At 29.5% G+C, this 18,988-nt stretch overlaps 1 protein-coding gene and 1 long non-coding RNA gene across 2 annotated transcripts in view; one reads left to right on the top strand and one right to left on the bottom strand.

The window, feature by feature from the left end:
• The window catches only part of LOC110269915, a 4,129-nt gene extending 2,297 nt beyond the window's left edge, over positions 1 to 1,832 (top strand). The window contains exon 2 of the long non-coding RNA XR_002358757.1: positions 1,668 to 1,832. This is a non-coding gene — a long non-coding RNA (uncharacterized LOC110269915). The remainder of the gene's footprint in view (positions 1 to 1,667) is intronic.
• Positions 5,893 to 17,482, bottom strand: LOC107632302 (protein NLP9). Its single transcript, XM_021117125.1, has 7 exons — positions 17,398 to 17,482; positions 16,580 to 16,635; positions 8,319 to 8,480; positions 7,446 to 8,174; positions 7,258 to 7,381; positions 6,794 to 7,093; positions 5,893 to 6,705 (listed from the first exon to the last, which is right to left on the bottom strand). The coding sequence occupies exons 1-7, from the start codon at positions 17,480 to 17,482 to the stop codon at positions 6,146 to 6,148; spliced, it is 2,016 nt and encodes a 671-aa protein (XP_020972784.1). The 3' UTR covers positions 5,893 to 6,145.

The following is an 18,988-nucleotide window of genomic DNA, read 5'->3' as shown; positions in this document are numbered from 1 at the left end:
AGGCGGAGGGGGAGGCGGACGGCGGCGGCGTTGGTGGTGGTGGAGTGGCAGTGGGTGTTGATGATGATGATGTTGATTTTATTGATGTCATTTTTCTTGGTGGTGGAGGTAAAGGTGGTGGTGGTGGTGGGAGTAAAGGTGCTGATGGTGATGGAGGTAAAGGTGATGATGGTAGTGGAGGGCTTTTTTGTCCAAAAAAATTTAAAATGACGATTTTAATACAAAAAAATACGTTAAAGATGATTTTAAATCAAAATATACACGAAGGACGATTTCGATTCTGACCCTTAACGTGAGGGACCAAAATTGTACTTATCCCTTCTATTAACATTAAAATCATAGAGTAATCTATATAAAATTAAAACACAAAAAAAATTGATATATTACATATCAAATACAATTTAAAAATGCGAATTAGTCCAATGATAAAATTTTTCTTTGTCAAGGAGATCCAAAAAATAAAAAATAAACTATATTAAATGCATCACAGTTCTAAAGAAACGCACCTCGAGATAAAAAAAAATCTAAAAAATTATGAAAAAAAGGAAAGATTTTTGAATAAACATTCAAAGCTTAATCATCAACGCAATCTCTGTCACTATATTAGATGCATGGTAGTTCCAAAGAAACGCATCTCGAGATAAAAAAAATTCCAAAGAAATAGAATTTTTAAAATTATTTTTATTTAATTTTAATAAAATTTTTAAATAAAAATAATTCTATTAAATAAAAATTTTTACTTATAATCAAAGAAACGCATATAAAAAAAGGTCACAAAAGAAATATAAAAAAAAAACCAAAGAACTATTTGTAAAAGAAAGATTTTTGGACAGAGTAATCACTATCACTATATTAGATGCATGGCAATTCCAAAGAAACGTATACCGAAATAAAAAAATTTAAAAAATCCAAAAAACTCTTTGTAAAAGGAAAGATTTTTGGACAGCGCAATCCTATCACTATATTAGATGTATGGCAGTTTTAAAGAAATGCATCTCGAAATAAAAAAAAATCAAAAAAACTCTTTGTAAAAAAGGAAAGATTTTTGGATAGCATTGAAAGCTTATTTATAAGCGCAATCACTATGACTGTATTAGATGCGTGGTAATTCTAAAGAAACGCATCTTGAGATCTAAAAAAAATAAACTATATTAGATGCATGACAGTTCCAAAAAAAGTACGAAATGCATATAAAAAATCCAAAAAACTCTTTGTAAAGAGAAAAGTTTTTGGACAGGGTAATCACTATCACTATATTAGATGCATGACAGTTCCAAAGAAACGCATCTCGAAATAAAAAAATTCAAAAAATCCAAAAAGCTCTTTGTAAAAGGAAAGGTTTTTTGGATAGCACAATCATTATCACTATATTAGATGCATAGTAGTTACAAAGAAAATGCATCTCAAAATAAAAAAAAATTCAAAAAACTCTGTGAAAAAAAAAAGGTTTTTAGACAGCGCAATCACTATCACTATATTAGATGCATGGTAATTTCAAAGAAACGCATTTCGAAATAAAAAAAATTCAAAAATTCCAAAAAGTTCTTTGTAAAAGGAAAGGTTTTTGGACAGCACAATCACTATCACTATATAAGATGCATGGTAGTTCCAAAGAAAACGCATCTCAAAATAAAAAAAAATTCAAAAAACTCTTTGTAAAAGAAAAGGTTTTTGGACAGCATTGAAAGCTTATTCATCGGCACAATCACTATCACTGTATTAGATGCATGACAATTTTAAATAAACGCACATCGAGATTAAAAAAAATCCCAACAATTTTTTGGAATAGGAAAGATTTTTCATGCAATCAATTTCTACGAGAAATTTTAAAAGCTTTTTTTGTATAAAAAAATACAAACGTTAGAATACTTTGAATTAGTTGGATTCTATTCTCTAATAGAATATAGAATTTGTATATAATACTAACTAAAATAGTTTTAAATAGTTATATTTTTTAATAAAATCAAAAAAACAGAATTTTAGAATCATTTTTATTTAATTTTAATAGAATCTTTAAATAAAAATAATCACTGGAAACGGAAACGGTATTAATTTCTATTATTAATTAGATTATTCTGTGAGAATAAAAACAACAAAATTATATGAAAATTTATTTATAATATCTATCCCAAATTATTGATGATTTTATACAAAAATTGGGATAAAAGCAACCTAGAGCTATTTATCTCACGGTTGACTGTAACTATTTAACTATAAAACTCTATAAACTATTTAGGGCCCGTTTGGGAAACTCTAGAAGTAGCTTTTTTTTTTACTCTTGACTTATGAAAAGTAGTAGTATTAATGTCGGGTGCAATTTTCAAAACCAAATTGCAACTTTCTAAGAAGCTATTTTGGAGCTTATAGAGAAGTTAAAAAAAATGACTTCTCTCATAATACTTCTACTTCTCATTACATTTTTTTTAAATAAGCACTTTTAGAGTTAAAAATTCAAACACAAAATAACTTATTTATAAGTTATTTTTAACAGAGTCATTTATTGTTTAAGTTATTTTATCAAAAGGAGCTTAATTAAGTTATTTTAACTTCTCTCATTTATTGTTTAATCTTTCTAGAGAAAAGAATCTTAAAGCATGATCATGCTTCCTTAAAGTGTCTATTTTCAGAAGGTAGGATAATAGTCACTAGTAAGTATTAGAATGTTAAATACTTTTCTCTATGAAGATTAAACTACAAAAAATCTTTGATCCAAATAATCTTAATGCTACATCCAGAAAATTTTATAGAAATGTTTTCATTTAATTGCGTGCCTAAAAGGCAATGCTAATGAAATATGTTGATTGAAGAATTCAGTTGCCGCATAAAATTCGTCTGTCAACAATATTTCATTAGTATTACTTTTTAGCCACACAAATCATATGAAGACATTTCTATGGAGTATCTTGGATGTGTCATTGGGTTATTTGGATCAAAGATTTCCACTAAGCATGTCGCGAACAAGAAATTTCACAGAACGGGTGCCAAGATCATCCAATATTTCTATGCATTCTTCCAAATCTGAGTCATTTACCATCCAAACCCATTCCTCTTCATCGTCGAGATACTTCAGCTGGAATGATCCGATTTGTAATTTAAATCTTGTTGCAACTTGTTCATAGAGCTGGAGACAACCAGCTGCAGGATCAAACTTGAAACGGATCATATCTTCTTTGTAGGCAGCTTTGACAATAATTTTTGATCCCCTATCAACACAAGGTGATTTGGCTTTCAAATGTTTCCGATTCTCAAATTTCCGAGAGCCAGAGTCATTTGACGAGTCTGACATGCTTGAAGTAGCGGGATTGTGATGCTCGCCAAGCTTGTCAGCCCCATTCAGATAATTTAAATAATATATGATTGAAATAACTGGTGAATATAATTAAACCAAAAATTAAAAAAAATTGTAAAGATTTAGTATTTTAAGAATTTATTACTTCATACATATATTTATCAAACTAAAAAAAAGAATTGTGCTATCAACTGAATTCTTTAAATATTTGTGCAAAATATTAATAAGAATGGAGGAAAAAAAATAAGTGGCATGATATTATGTAAAAGAGAAGATAAAGAAGAGGTGTTAAGTAAATGTTAATTAAACAGCTTAATTAAACTCCTTTTGAAAAACAACTTAGGGTTCGTTTGGGAAACACCAAAAAGTTACTTTTTTCAACTTTTGACTTATAGAAAGTTACATTAATGTGTTTGGTATAATTTTTTAGATAAACTTTTGACTTTTTAAAAAGTTATTTAAGAGCTTTTGAAGAAGTTAAAAAATGTGACTTCTCCTATTTTCAAAAGCTATTTTATCACTCTTATTTAATGCACAATTTTAAAACAATGACTTCCATAATAACTTTCCAAACTCAAAATAACTTATTTAAAAGTTAATATTAATAAAAGTCCTTATATTTTAAACTCCTTTTTCAAAAGAACTTATTTAAGAAGTTTAGCCAAACTGGCCCTTAAACAATAAATGATTATATTAAAAGTAGTTTATAAATAAATTATTTTGTGTTTGAGTTTTTAGCTTTAAAAGTGCTTATTTTCTAGAATTGTGATAAAAAATAGTAGAATTATGAAAGAAGTTTTTTTTTTTTAACTTCTCTATAAGTTTCTAAATAGCTTCTTAGAAGCTGCAATTTGGTTTTGAAAATTGTACTAGACATTAATACCACTACTTTTTATAGGTCAAAAACTCAAAAAAGTTACTTTTGAAAAACCCTAAACCTTATGTATAAAAGAAGAGGATGAATTATGTTTTATTACTCAATTTATACCCATTAAAGAGAAATAATATTAACATTAAAACCATACAGTATCTTATATAAAAATAAATAGTAAGAGACTATAAAAAGATAGAGTAACCTATATAAAAATAGAGAATAGGAGAATATAAAATTATAACTTATATAACATTAAAAAATAAGAAAATATAAAAAGTAATATTTAAAAAATCCTATTAACATTAAAAGCATAGAGTAATCTATATAAAATTAAAACACAAATAAAATTAATATATTCCGTATCAAATACAATTCAAATATGCAAATATAGTTCAATAATAAAATTTCTCTTTGTCAAGGAGAAGACGCGAGTTCGATTCCCACCATTCGCCCTTTCCATTATTCAAAAGAAAATTCTGACTCTTTGTTAAACTTAAACCTAATAAAAAACTATTTATTGCATGGCGGTTCTAAAAAATCGCACCTTGAGATAAAAAAAAAATAAACTATATTAGATGCATGGATCGTACCTCGAGATCTAGAAAAAATAAACTATATTAGATGCGTGGCACCCCGAGATAAAAAAATTCTTGAACAGCGCAATCACTATCACTATATTATGCATGACAGTTTCAAAAAACTCTGTAAAAAGAAAAGATTTTTGGACAATGCAATCACAATAACTATATTAGATGCATGACAGTTCAAAAAAAAAACGCACCTCGAGATAAAAAAAATCCAAAAGACTCTTTGTAAAAGGAAAGGTTTTTGAACGGCGCAATCACTATCACTATATTAGATGCATAACAGTTCCAACAAAACGCACCTCGAGATAAAAAAAATCCAAGAAACTCTTTGTAAAAGGAAAGGTTTTTGGACAGCGTTGAAAGCTTATTCATCAGCGCAATCACTATCACTATATTAGATGCACGACAGTTCCAAATAAACGCACCTCGAGATTAAAAAAAATCCAAAACACTCTTTGAAATAGGAAAGGTTTTTGGACAGCATTGAGAGCTTATTCATCAATGCAATCGATTTCTATGAGAAATTTAAAAAGATTTTTTTGTATAAAAAAATACAAACGTTAGAATACCAACTCTAATAGAATTTGTATATAATATTAACTAAAATAGTTTTAAATAGTTATATTTTTTAATAAAATCAAAGAAACAGAATTTTAGAATTATTTTTATTTCAGAAAATCATTGAATTGCTTTGTTGGATGAATTTGTTCTTTGACTTCAGTCTATGCACAATTTTACATACAATACACTGGAAACGGTATTAATTTTTATTATTAATCAGATTATCTTGTGAGGATAAAAACAACAAAATTATATGAAAATTTATTTACAATATCTTTCCCAAATTATTGATGATTTTATATAAAAATTGGGATAAAAGCAAACTAGAGCTATTTATCTTAACTATTTAACTATAAAACTTTATAAGCTATTTAATTTTTATAGAGGAAAGAACCTTGAAGCATGATCATACTTTTTCAAAGTGTCTATTTTCAGAATGTAGAATAATAGTCATGTATAGAACTATGTATTTAACATTCTAGTGCTTACTTGTAACTATTATCCTACCTTCTGAAAATAGACACTTTGAAGAAGCATGATCATGCTTCAAGGTTCTAAGATTAAACTACAAGAAATCTTTGATCCAAATAATCTTAATGCCACATTCAGAAAATTTCATAGAAACATCTTCATCTGATTGTGTGTCTAAAAGGCAATGCTAATGAAATATGTTGATTGAAGAATTCAGTTGCCACATTGAATTCGTCCGTCAACAATATTTCATTAGTATTGCTTTTTAGCCACACAAGTCGGATGAAGACATTTCTATGGAATATCTTAGATGTGTCATTGGGGTTATTTGGATCAAAGATTTCTTGTGCTTCATTGAATTCATCAACTGTTACTGCCACTGCTGCTCAAACCACTAGGCATGTCGCTAACAAGAAATTTCACAGCACGGGTGCCAAGATCATCCAATATTTCTATGCATTCTTCCAAATCTGAGTCATTTACCATCCTCACCCATTCCTCTTCATCGTCGAGATACTTCAGCTGGAATGATCCGATTTGTAATTTAAATCTTGTTGCAACTTGTTCATAGAGCTGGAGACAACCAGCTGCAGGATCAAACTTGAAACGGATCATATCTTCTTTGTAGGCAGCTTTGACAATAATTTTTGATCCCTTATCAACACAAGGTGATTTGGCTTTCAAATGTTTCCGATTCTCAAATTTCCGAGAGCCAGAGCCATTTGACGAGTCTGACATGCTTGAAGTAGTGGGATTGTGATGCTCGCCGAGCTTGTCAGCCCCATTCAGATAATTTTCCATCTCATCGGCAACCAGGGTGTTTGGACTGTGATATACTATATCACACCTAGAACTTTCCAAAATAGAAACCGGAAAGGGTTCCTGCCGTAATCCACCATCATCCATGCCTATTGGCTTTGAATCTACATCAACAGAAAAAGCTTTGTTTTTCTTCAACTCACCCTTGGAATTAGAGATAAGCATGTCTAAATGCAGAAGCTAAATTCTCACCTTTGCTACCAGATGCCGGAGATACGGTGACTGCATCTTTTGATGCAGGATCAGGATATTTTCCAGAACATTTCTTCCGGAAGAGAGAACTTTTATGTGCATTAATTTCTTGGTTGCTTGATCCTCCTGGAATAAATCCCCCCTTGTAAGGATCAAACTTCAGTCCTCCTTCCACACCCTGGACTGAGTCAAGCACGGTTTGTATTTTTTTTAACGAACGATTAACTTTATTGATCTTGCGCGATGGCCATCTTGCGATTCCGTGTTGCCTGCATATCCTTTTCAGGGTTGTTGGGCAAACTGTTCAAGAAGAATCACTTGTCAATAATAATCATCTTGGTGTTTTTCACAAATATTTATCATCTATATATTTTTAGAACCAGAATCTATCATCTAACCCAAAATAATATGCTGATTGAATAAATTAAAAGAAATCTGCAAGGACAAAGCTGTAGTAGTCTTACCACCAAGGCTTTTAGCCGCATCTTTAAGACTACCGGAGAAGTATTGCTGGAGAACACTCAAGCTAACATTCTTCTCCACTGTACTTTTCTTTTTCTCAGTCTGCTTTCTTGATCCATCCATTGCCTACAAAGTTGAATCATAAATTATAATAAATGATTTCTCAAATGAAGCAACTGTTAAGATATACCTGGTTATGAGCAGCTTCAGTTTCATTGTTTGTCAAGGACATAGGCTGGACCGAATCATGGTCACCTTCCGGCGCCATATGAGAATTTCCCCTAGACATAGAGAAAAAACTCGAGCCTTCTTCCTTTGAAAACTGCACTTGCGAACCTTCTATCCCGTATAATTCATCATCCGAAACTATCCTCAAACTCTGACACATTCTCTGCATAGTATCTGATAGATTGTCTAATAAAAGTTGCTGTTCTTGACTTCCATTCATAATGACAGGTAGAAAGAATTCTATTATGTAATCATCATCATTGGTATGAATACTCCTTAGCCTGACTGCAACGGCAGCATTCAACTTATATTTTCGCGCATGGTGAACAAGGGGATATTCACTAATATTATAGGCCTTCACATCGGAATAGAAGAATGGACGATTTGATTGAAGCGCTTTCCCAGCTACACCTTGCCCTTCCTCGAGATAATGTTCAACACATGCACGAACAAATCCTCCTACCACAATATCATTTATATAGCAAGCTGATTCTTCAATGCATAGTACAGTTTTTTCACCGGGAATTTTACACCCATCTTTAATCCGTATTCTTGAAGCTTCATCTCCTATCCCCTCACTATAATAACAGGGGATCCATGTCAATGCCAGTGGCAAACTATGCGCACGACACACAGCTCGTGACACATCAATTATCTCTGTTAAAGCTGCTCTTTTGTTATTTGATAGACACTGCACAGAAAATAACCAATCTGAGTAAGAAGTTTTTAAATCCATATGAAAATACAGCATTGTGAAAGTTCAACTTTGTTTTTGCCCCTTGTCTTCTATTTATTGTTGTTGGGGCGGTTGGGGGAAGCATGTTCTTAACAGTACCTGGGACATAAGTCGTGGAGGCGTAGTAGTCCTTAAATTAACAAGCTGCAAAAACAAATCAAAAGATTTCCCACTATAAATAGATGTGCATGTATGAGTATATATAGCATTCAAAAGATTACTGCATATGATTTCTATAGTTTCACTTATGGCAAAGTAGAACTAATTTCATATGCAGAGAATTTTTTCTACTTGCCTAACTGCTCCTCAAGACCTCACCTATGGTTACAACAGCATATTGAATGCATAAGATACTTTGTTAGCCAGGGCAAAAATTTCTACATGACAACCTTGGAATAAAACATCCAAGTCTCTAATGACAATGTGAAAAGAATATGAAACATCAAACAAAAAACACATTTAACATGTTTCCCAAACATTATATAAACCAAGTCATCAGTAAAGAGTAGGAAATTAAATCAAAACTTAAACTACAAATATTCTCTAAACAAATAGAAAAAATTGGGTAAACTGCTATTTTGGTCCCCAACTTTTGAGTTATATTTTAATTTGGTTTTTAACCTTTTAAACTTCTATTTTGTTTTAAAAGGTTTTAAACGGATTCAATTAAATTTGACACATAGTTAATGGAATGATTGATATGGACCTTAACAACTTTATTATTAAGTCATATCTATTTTTTGGTATTAGAATCCGTTTTTAAAATTTTTTTGGACTGGAATATGACTAAAACATACCGTTTGAAACTTTAAGGACCAAATTAGAACTTAGCGCCAGATACAGATAATCAGACATACATAAATTTTAAGCCAAAGAAATTTGTACAGAAAAGTTTTTTAGAAAAGCAAATTAGATTTTAAATTGAAATATATATAATCTGAAAATTTACAGAACACTTTGTTGACTTGATACAAATTGCTCTCTAAAATTTAGTATGCTAACTCAACTTCAACCAATCTCACTATTACAAAACCCATCATTTCTCTCAAAATCATTTTTTCAAAGCGATCAAAATCAATATTCATTAACTATTTTCCACTTTTTTTTTCAAACTATCAAAAGTCTTATTGGAAGTATATATGAGTCACTCAAAATATTCTATATTTAAAATTCACAGACCAACTGTTGAAGAATGCTAAAAAATCACCATCCAAAACTATTGACAAATTTCCAAAATAATTTCAATCCTCAAAATTGGCACAAGTTCAACTGCATTAAAGATAAATTTTATATAGAAACTGCTTCAAAATCAAATTTTGGATAGAAACTGCTTCAAAATCATAACAGCAACAATTTAATTGAAAAACAGCGCTCAAGCTAAATGCAAATTCTTAAAAATGGTAAAAATAAGAAAAATCTGAATATTTGGCCCCAAATTCCAAATGACCATGGCAAATGTATCAAAACTAGTACAGCACATAAAGAACCAAATGCACTCAGAATGGCGCAACTGCTGAATTGCACTTGATGTGAGATATCAATGCAAAGTCCCACATTTAAACTCAGAAAAGCTTCAAACTTTATGATCAAAATTCAGAATTCACCAACCCCACAAACAGGCCAAAAGAAAAAACTAGAACATACGAAAATAAACAACTACTTAAGAAAATTCCCAAAACACACAAGAAAACTGTGAATAAACAACAATCTACCTCTCTGTCTATCTATTTTAGTATGTTAAGGACCAAATTAGAACTTGGCCTAAAAGTTAGGAACCAAAATAGTACTTTACGTACAAAAATATAATATTCTCATTCCAGATGCAAACAATCAGACATACAGAAATTTTAAGCCGAGAAAAATTGCACAGAAAAGTTTTCCAAAAAAGCAAATTGGATTTTAAATTGAAATATATATAATTTGAAAATCTACAGAACACTTTGTTGACCAAATACAAATTACTCTCTAAAATTTACCATGCTAACTCAGTTTCAACCAATCTCACTATTACAAAACCCACCATTTCTCTCAAAATCATTTCTTCAAAGCGATCAGAATCAATATTCATTAACTATTTTTCTTTTTTTTTAAACTATCACCCAGAATATCCTATTTAAAATCCACAAACCAACTGAAGAAAGGTCGAAAATCACCACCCAAAGCTATTGACAATTTCCCAAAATGATTTCAATGCTCAAAATTGGCACAAGTTCAACTGCGTTAAAGATAAATTTTGTACAAAAATTGCTTCAAAATCAAATTTTGAATAGAAAATGCTTCAAAATCACAAGAACGTAATTGAAAAACAGCGCTCAGGGTAAATAAAATTCTTAAAAATGGTAAAAATAAGAAAAACCTGAATATTTGGCCCCAAGCTCCAAATGACCATAGCAAATGTACCAAAACTAGTACAGCACATAAAAAACAAATGCAGGCAGTTGCTGAATTGCACTTGATGTGAGGTATCAGGCAAAGTCCCACATTTAGACTTAGAAAAGTTTCAAACTTTACAATCAAAGTCCAGAATTCACCAACCCCACAAAGAGGGCCAAAAGAAAAACCTAGAACGTACGAAAAAAACAGCTACTTAATAATTCCCAAAGCACACCAGAATACTGTGAATAAACAACAATCTACCTCTCTGTCTATCTATTTTAGTAAGTTGTAAGGAGACAAAGGAAATGAGACTGAGGATTGAGAAAACAGTGTAAGAAAGATTGCTTCTATATAAAGGAAGAGAAACCAGAAGAAAGACAAAAAGCTGGTGTAAGCCGAGTTAAGCTAAGATAAGCCTACGACGTAAGAGTTACTAAAAATAGAAAGTCTTTGTCATCTAAACTCTTGACAGCCTCAAACTTCAGTCTGTGCTTCAGCTAGGACTCTTCGAAGTTGTAGTTCCCTTTTTCTTCTTCTTTTTTTTTAGGATATTTACATTATTAAATTATTTGATGATCTAATATACAAGTTCCAACCATTGAATTTTTCGTTGTTGCATACGAGTGCAATTATTTTATAGCGGATTACAAAATTTCATGTCTGTACCCCTTGCGGAGTACATATGAACACATATATAGCATAAACAGCTATAATTTGTAGTGGTTTAGTTATAATCTGCGACAAATTGTTAAGCCCATGATGATGGTAATGAGACTGGCATTGGGAGGTGGCGTCAAGGTTAAAACCATGGTTAATATGATAAAATTGGATTAAAAAAATGGACTAATTATTTATTAATTAAAAAAATAACTAATTAATATTAAAGATAAAAAATTTATTTTTATAATATTTAGAATGAGAAGTAAAGATAAATACATATAAAAAAAAGTCTCAAAAAAAAAATATATTTTTCTTTTGTCATTCCAAAAGTTAGGACACAAAACTTAATCAAGAGAAAGAAATTTTTGTTAACTTTTATTTTTATTTTGTTCTCATAAAAATGACAAATTTTCAAATTTTAGTGATAGAAAGAGATCATCCGGTTAAAATCAAAATTCACAAATTTAAAAATATAACATCTAAATTATCAATTTGAATAAAAAATTAAATCAATTTTTCTTTTCTTAAACAAAAAGGAAGAGAGTTGAAATTTAAAAATTTAGCATTTTTATGAGAACAACACAAAAAGAAAAGTTAACAAAAATTTCTTTTTTTTGATCGAGTTTTTTTGTCCTATTTTGGAGTGACAATTTTTTTTCTATTTTTGAGACTTTTTTTTTCTGTATTTATCCCTCTGTTTCTCATTCTAAGCCAATGAAGCACAGATATTTTCTTAATTTATCGTGTCTCTATGTTGGATACGACACATGGACATTCGTTCGACATGCGTGACTTCTGTATTCAACGTGTCTTAATAAAAAAAAAAAATTTCCGAACACGCTTAAACACATCTAAATACCATTATGTGCAGTAAATCTAGACTTATTCTTAATAGCTATTCTTAAAATGAGTTTAGAAATAGTATATATTATTAATGATTAAAACAATATATTTTAAATATTTTATATAATTAAAAAATTAATTTATATTTTAATATCAATAAAATACTAAAATATCATTTTAATTTATCTAAAAAATACTTTATGTTTTATATATATGCTATGTCCCCATGTCTTATAAAAATGTTAAATTCACATATTCTGTATTCGTGTCAATGTCCATGTATCATAGTTCTAAGTACTTTTTGCCTCTATTTCTTTAATCTATATTTAAAAATACAATCCAAAAAGAGCCTTAAAAATCATTTTCATTGTTATTTTTGTAGTAATTGCCATAGCATGTCTAATTAAACATACAAATATCATGAGTTTAATTTTAATATGTTATTTTAGTATCATATTTATATTATTATTTAATTAAATCATTTTTTAATATAATTATGTATATTAATATGATATTATATAATTAAATATAAAAACAAATAATAGGTTTTTAACCTTTTTTTATGAAAACATATAAATTCAAATTATAAAATGAATCATTCATAGGTTTTTAACTATTGAAAACTTAAGACAACTTATATACCTTAATAAAAAAACTTATGAATCTCAGAGAGATTTATAAATAATTAAGTTTTGCTAGAAGATAGGTATCTTAAAAAAAGAATAATAAAAAACTCATTTCTCATTTCTCATTTATTTTCTTTCATTTTATAATCGATTTCATAAAACAAAAAATCAATCTTGGCCTACATAAGTCTTGTCTTTGTGGTAAGGTTGTAATCTTGAAAACAGACCAACAAGGAGAAGATTTACATTCTTGTCTTCTTTTTCTTATTTTATTCTATTTTTACCAGATATTTTCTTTAATTATTATATATTTTATGTATATCCTTGTATAGCTAAGTTTTTAAATTAGTGGGTGATCAAATAAAATATTTATTCATATAAAACTGTATTTAATTATTATTATTATTATTATTAATTTAAGTAAATATTACATTTGTCAATTTTGATCTTTGCAAAAACTCAATAATATTTATATTTTTAAGGAACGAAGATATAAGGGAGAGAGTTGGAGTAGCACCTATTGTGAAAAAGATAATTATTTTATTAATATAATAATATATGATTAGTCATTTATAAATTTTTTACACTAAAAAAAAATACAAGAGATTATTCGAATGAGATTGAATCATAGAGGTTCGAAAGTAAGTTATTTATTTTTTACAAAGGACTCAATTTTATTTTATAAAGTAAGGAGACAAAATACTTCAACATGTTGAACATACTACAAAATTACCGTGAAATTAGTAGTTAAGTGGTAAATCTAGACAAATTTTATGTATTTTTCAACAATAACACTCCTATAAAAGTTATAGAAAGGCTGGCTGAAATTTTACAAGTCGATAATGTTAGAAGTCAAGACAAACATTTTGGATTTATGTCGGTGGTTCAAAGATCTAAAAGAGTCACATTTGGATAGAGTTAAACTCTAAAATGTATTTGAAATTGGTGTCGTGCACTAAGATTGTCCTTGAGATTCTAATTGTACCAATTATGTCACTGAGATTGACAAACCCTAACCTATTTTTCATTAACAACGTGATGACATAACTTAATGATGTGGCATGTTAGTGACGGGTGTCACTCAATGATTTAGCCACGTGTGATAGTATAATAATGTGTTGACCAGACACGTGACATGATGTGGATGATTGTGCCACGTATCACAATGCTATTTGGCCACATATTTGTTTGTGCCACATGTCACAACCGTATTCGTCCACGTGTCATCCATTATATCATCGTTGTAGATGTACTAAATTAGTCCCTCACTTTGCATTAACTAACTCATTTTTAGTCCCTGAAATTGAATGTCGTGCACCAAGTTAGTCACTTTACCAGTTTTTTCTCATTTTTTTTTAATTTAAATTTTTCAATATCTTGGATACACTAATTTCAATTATCTTTTTTTCACATATCGTTTAAATACAAGTGCTTTTATAAAAATTTTTAAGATTTTAATTTTAATTATATAATTTTTTTCTATAATAATTTAATATTGATAAATTTTGTAATATATAAGTATGTTATTATAAAAAAAGAATAATACGATTGATTAGACACATTTTTTCATAAAAAAAAATGTATTTTTAACAAGAAATTAAGAATGTTATTATAAAAAAAGAATTATATGATTTCGTAATAAATTTTTCCATAAAAAAATATGTATTTTTAACAAGAAATTAAGAATTAAAATACACATTTTTTCGGCTCTTATGAAATATACGTTTTCATTATGTGTAAATAGGCTAGACTGAAGGCACTTCAAGCATCCTCACTACCATTTTCGACTTCTTCAGTCTAGACGAAAGAGGTCGGAGATGATAGAAGGGGTGCATGAAATATCTTCACGTCAACTCTAAAACGGCGGTTAGGGGTAGAGAAAAAATATTTTATAAAAACACTTGTATATAAATAACATGTGAAAAAATAGAATTGAAATTAATGGATTCAAAGATATTGAGAATTTTGAATTTATAGAAAAAAAATGGAGAAAAAATTAGTGAATGGACTAGTCTGGTGCACAACATTCAATTTCATGGAATAAAATGAATCACTTAATGCAAAGTGAGAGACTAATTTGGTTCATCTACAACATAATGAATGACACGTGGACGATACGGTTACAACACGTGACACAAACAAACACGTGGCCAAATGGCATTGTGACACATGACACAACCATCCACATCAGCATGTCACGTGTCACTGGTTAACACATCATCATACCATTACACGTGGTCAAATCATGGAGTGACACGTGTCACTAACAGGCCACGTCATCAAACCATGTCATCACGTCATTAATGAAAAATGAGTCAGAGACTAATGTTGATGCATTTTTGTCAATCTCAAGGATGATTTTAGTGCACGATACCCTCCTCAATGATCATTTTGGGGTTTAACTCCATTTGAATATATCAAGGACAAAGTGATTAAGAAACTTTAACATTGAAAAATATCACTACTCTTCAATAATGGAAAGGAAGTTCTAGTTAAAGAAGTAGCCCTGAATGTCTTTTTTTGTTAAGATCAGTCTTAAAAGTCTCCATTCAAGATGGAGAATTACAAAAGAATTTTTTATAAATCTAATAATCCCTTTTGATAATGCCATAAAAAAAACTTAGATTACATGGACATTGAATCCAACCTAGCACATTCAACATATTTCCCATTTTTTTAATAAACCTATCCACCTAATATTACAAACTACCGCAATTTCATGACTCACCAACTATATACATGCATAGATTACATAAACACCTTATATTACTAAGCATTTTTATCCTTTATTGTGAATGCATATATCATTTGATTCATGAACTCCATAGTTGTCCACTTACTAGCTTTATTTAAAGCAATCTGCTCCCATGGTCGGAAACCATTTGTCCTCTTTGTATACCACTTTCATATGTTGAAAAATATGGATAAATTCTTTGTTTTGTTTCTCAAGAATCATAATTCCCACTAATATTATTTTTTCCTTTAATTCATTTAATAATATTTTTGTAATTATCTATCATAGTAACTTACTTGGCTATGGCACCATTTTTTTCTAACAATAATCGAATTGCATCTTCCAATCTTTGGAGTATAACCTCTCCAGTTATGTTTGCTCTTCTAACATCACCCCTAAAGTGCTTTATCTCTCTTCTGTTACCAGTCAAATAACCTTCAACTACAAAATAATTTAAACTTTGGTTGTCTTTATTTATACTCTTAATTGCTTTAAGTTTTACAAGACTTTAATCGATAAAATTCACAAAGTTGTCCTACAGTTTTTGTGGGGTTAAAAGAGAATGGAAAGAAGAATGCAGTTAGTTGAGAGATAACGAGTAGACCAAAAGTTCAAGGTGATTAAACTTTGATTTAAAAGTATTTAATTTGACACTCTTAAAAAAAATAGGACTATAAATTGTAAACTAAGTAGCACTCTTTTACTTTGAAGTATACCAAAGTAAGTATTTTAGGTATTCTACGTTTCTAAATACTGACATTGGAATAAATTCCTCACAAGATTGGAGGAGTTTGCTAGAAGGTAAGAAGACAATAGTCAAGTCAAAACATACAAGACTCTTTGGCTCAAACAATTTAACCCCATAAAAAAATTATTGTCGCAAAGCCCAAATCAACAACTTATCTAGGGTTCAGTCTTAATTATAACAGACAGATAGTGAAAACACCAAACAATTCAACCTTTTAATCACAATTTGGCACAAGCTATTCTTCAGATTCCATAGTTTATCTCGGATAAAGAAGACATACTTACCAGGTCAAGAGAGTAGAACTCGCAGTACTCAATCTTTTCGGCATATTCATTGGCTTATCGGCTCTTCTATCTCTCATTAGAGTAATTACCAGAGCAGTATACACAAATGCCTTTGTACTCTTTAATTTGGTAACTGAGATGTCAGCTAAAGAACAAAAAATTTCTATGGAAAATTTACAGTGTTAAACCGATGTACCCAAATATAATCAATCAGAATAATTAATTACTCATGGGATAATCTCTGCTAAGAACTTCGAAGAACCATACAGACGAAAAAGAAGAATAGAACAGGACACCTGATTTGGAGCTAGGAGAATTCGAAAAGAAGTCGTACCTATGGAAGTAGCTCGTTTGTCCGTCACTATGGAAGTTAGCTCGTTTCGCCATGAATGCATTTAAAGAAAAAATTTGATTAGTATCCGTACTTTGATGATGGATAAACTCGTGTTCTGTAATTGTTAAAAAATATCGTCTTGTAAAAATTTTCATTTTGATCTTACTGTTGTCTTCGTTTGGATAATTTATATTCAATTGTATTAACTGAACAAAATAACCTATCTCTCAAAAATAAAACAATTTAAGAACATTAAATTATTTATTTAAACAATTTAAGAACATTAAATTATTTAAAAATTTTATATGAAAAATCATGCATAATAAAATCGCGATTTTGGCAAAAACTCAATCAAAGAATTCAATGTATCCCAAATATAATCAATCTGAAGAATCAATTACTCACTTGTTGGTCTCATGTCCTAAATCAATAGTTGGTGCATGAAAATCAGCTGAATTTCTAGTGTGAGACATAGCTGAACTTCCACTGAGAGACGCTCTTGAGAAAAGTTGGAAATGGTGGAATAATATCTAAGAAGAACACAAAAACAGAGACAAGAATAGAGCGGCACACCTGGTTTGGAGCTATGGATAGCTCGAAACTTGCTAGTCTTCCAGAAGCAGTGGTTGTCACCCATAGAAATAGCTCGTTTCGCCATGTGTGCATTCAAAGAAAAAGTTCGATTAGTCCTTTGACGACGGATAAGCTATCTGTTTTATAGTTGTTAGAAAATATCATCTTATGAAAAATTCCATTTTAACCTTGTTATTATTTTCTTTTGGATCACTTATATTCCATTGTAATGGAATAAAATAACGTATCTTTAAAAAAAAATATTATGCACATTAAATTAAATATTATGCACATTAAATCATTTAGTTATTTAGAGCTTAGTTGATATATGCTAATATTATATAATTAAATTCATAGCATTATTTTTTTAATGTGAATTAACTCTAATTTATTTATTTTTGTTTCTAAAATTAATGCTCATTTTAAAGCAATTACTTCCACTCATACGATGAATTACTTTAAATTATGAATTATTATATTTTTTTATTGGTATTTAAATTTATTGATTGAACTTATTGTATTGATTGGTGAATTATTTAGAGAAATGCTAGGGGCCAGTAATTTTGGTGTTTTATAACCATCAATTGGCCATCAATAGTATTTTTAATAGTGTGAGATTACATCTAATAGTGAAAAATCACTCACTTTTGTTTTGATGGTTAAGTGCTGGCCAGAAAACACAAAAAATGTTGACCCCCTAGACTTTTCCTTTCTTTTTTTTTTTTATACATTATACTGAACATAAACTTAATTTTCTATTTTTTATTTAATATTATCCATGTGATTTACCTTTTTACTGAGTATAACTACTTACAACTATTTACAAAGGAAAAGTATAGGGTACCAACATATTATCTGCCCACTTCTGCCAACTCTTATTTATAATTGTGTTTCATGAAAGTGTGTTCGTGGATGTGTCTAATAATTAATATATTTTAAATACATATATAAAGAGACACATCCAGAAAATATATCTATAAAGACACTTCTATTAAACACAGCTATAAAAAAGACATTTTTATTAGACACATCCACGAACACATTTCCATGAAACACAATTATAAATAAGAGTTGGCAGAAGTTGGCAGATATGCTGTTGGTAACGTAGCGGAACCGATTTACAAATAGACAAATTAAGCCCATATGCTTAATCTAATCTCTTACATGCATATGCAGCTGGTAAAACAAATTCCAATTTTTTTCCTTAGTGCAAGATGGAAGGTCTAAGTATGCTCACCACAAGAATAATAATGATTTGTGATCACTAATCCTTATAGGGCGCATTTAATTCTTTTTATCATCGCAAATTAAGTTCGTTTAGTTTATTTTGCACTATTATATATACTATTGTATGTTGATATTTCGATTACATATAGCATTTAATTTGAATCTAAACTTAGGTTGTTTATACATAATGAGTAGTACTTATTCTTTAAATTGTATATCTATTATCAGATATCTTTATTAAGAAAAATTACTGCACAGAGAAAGAGTGATGTTTTGCTCAGTCATCTGATTTGTTTCTTTGCATGAATCTGTTTTTTCATGCTTTCTTTTTTCTATTTTTTGAGGGTTTGATGTATTTTGTGCT

Source organism: Arachis ipaensis, chromosome B03 (genome assembly GCF_000816755.2).
Source record: "Arachis ipaensis cultivar K30076 chromosome B03, Araip1.1, whole genome shotgun sequence".
Lineage (NCBI taxonomy): Eukaryota > Viridiplantae > Streptophyta > Magnoliopsida > Fabales > Fabaceae > Arachis > Arachis ipaensis.
This window is presented reverse-complemented; position numbering and strand designations above follow the sequence as displayed.

Excerpts from the sequence above, each read along its gene's own strand:
- LOC107632302 (XM_021117125.1), bottom strand. The coding sequence starts at position 17,482 with ATGGCGAAACGAGCTATTTCTATGGGTGACAACCACTGCTTCTGGAAG. Across the intron at positions 16,636-17,397 it reads TATCCATAGCTCCAAACCAG|CTGACATCTCAGTTACCAAA; the intron begins GTGTGCCGCTCT and ends TTTGTTCTTTAG. Across the intron at positions 6,706-6,793 it reads TCCGGCATCTGGTAGCAAAG|ATTCAAAGCCAATAGGCATG; the intron begins GTGAGAATTTAG and ends CTGTTGATGTAG.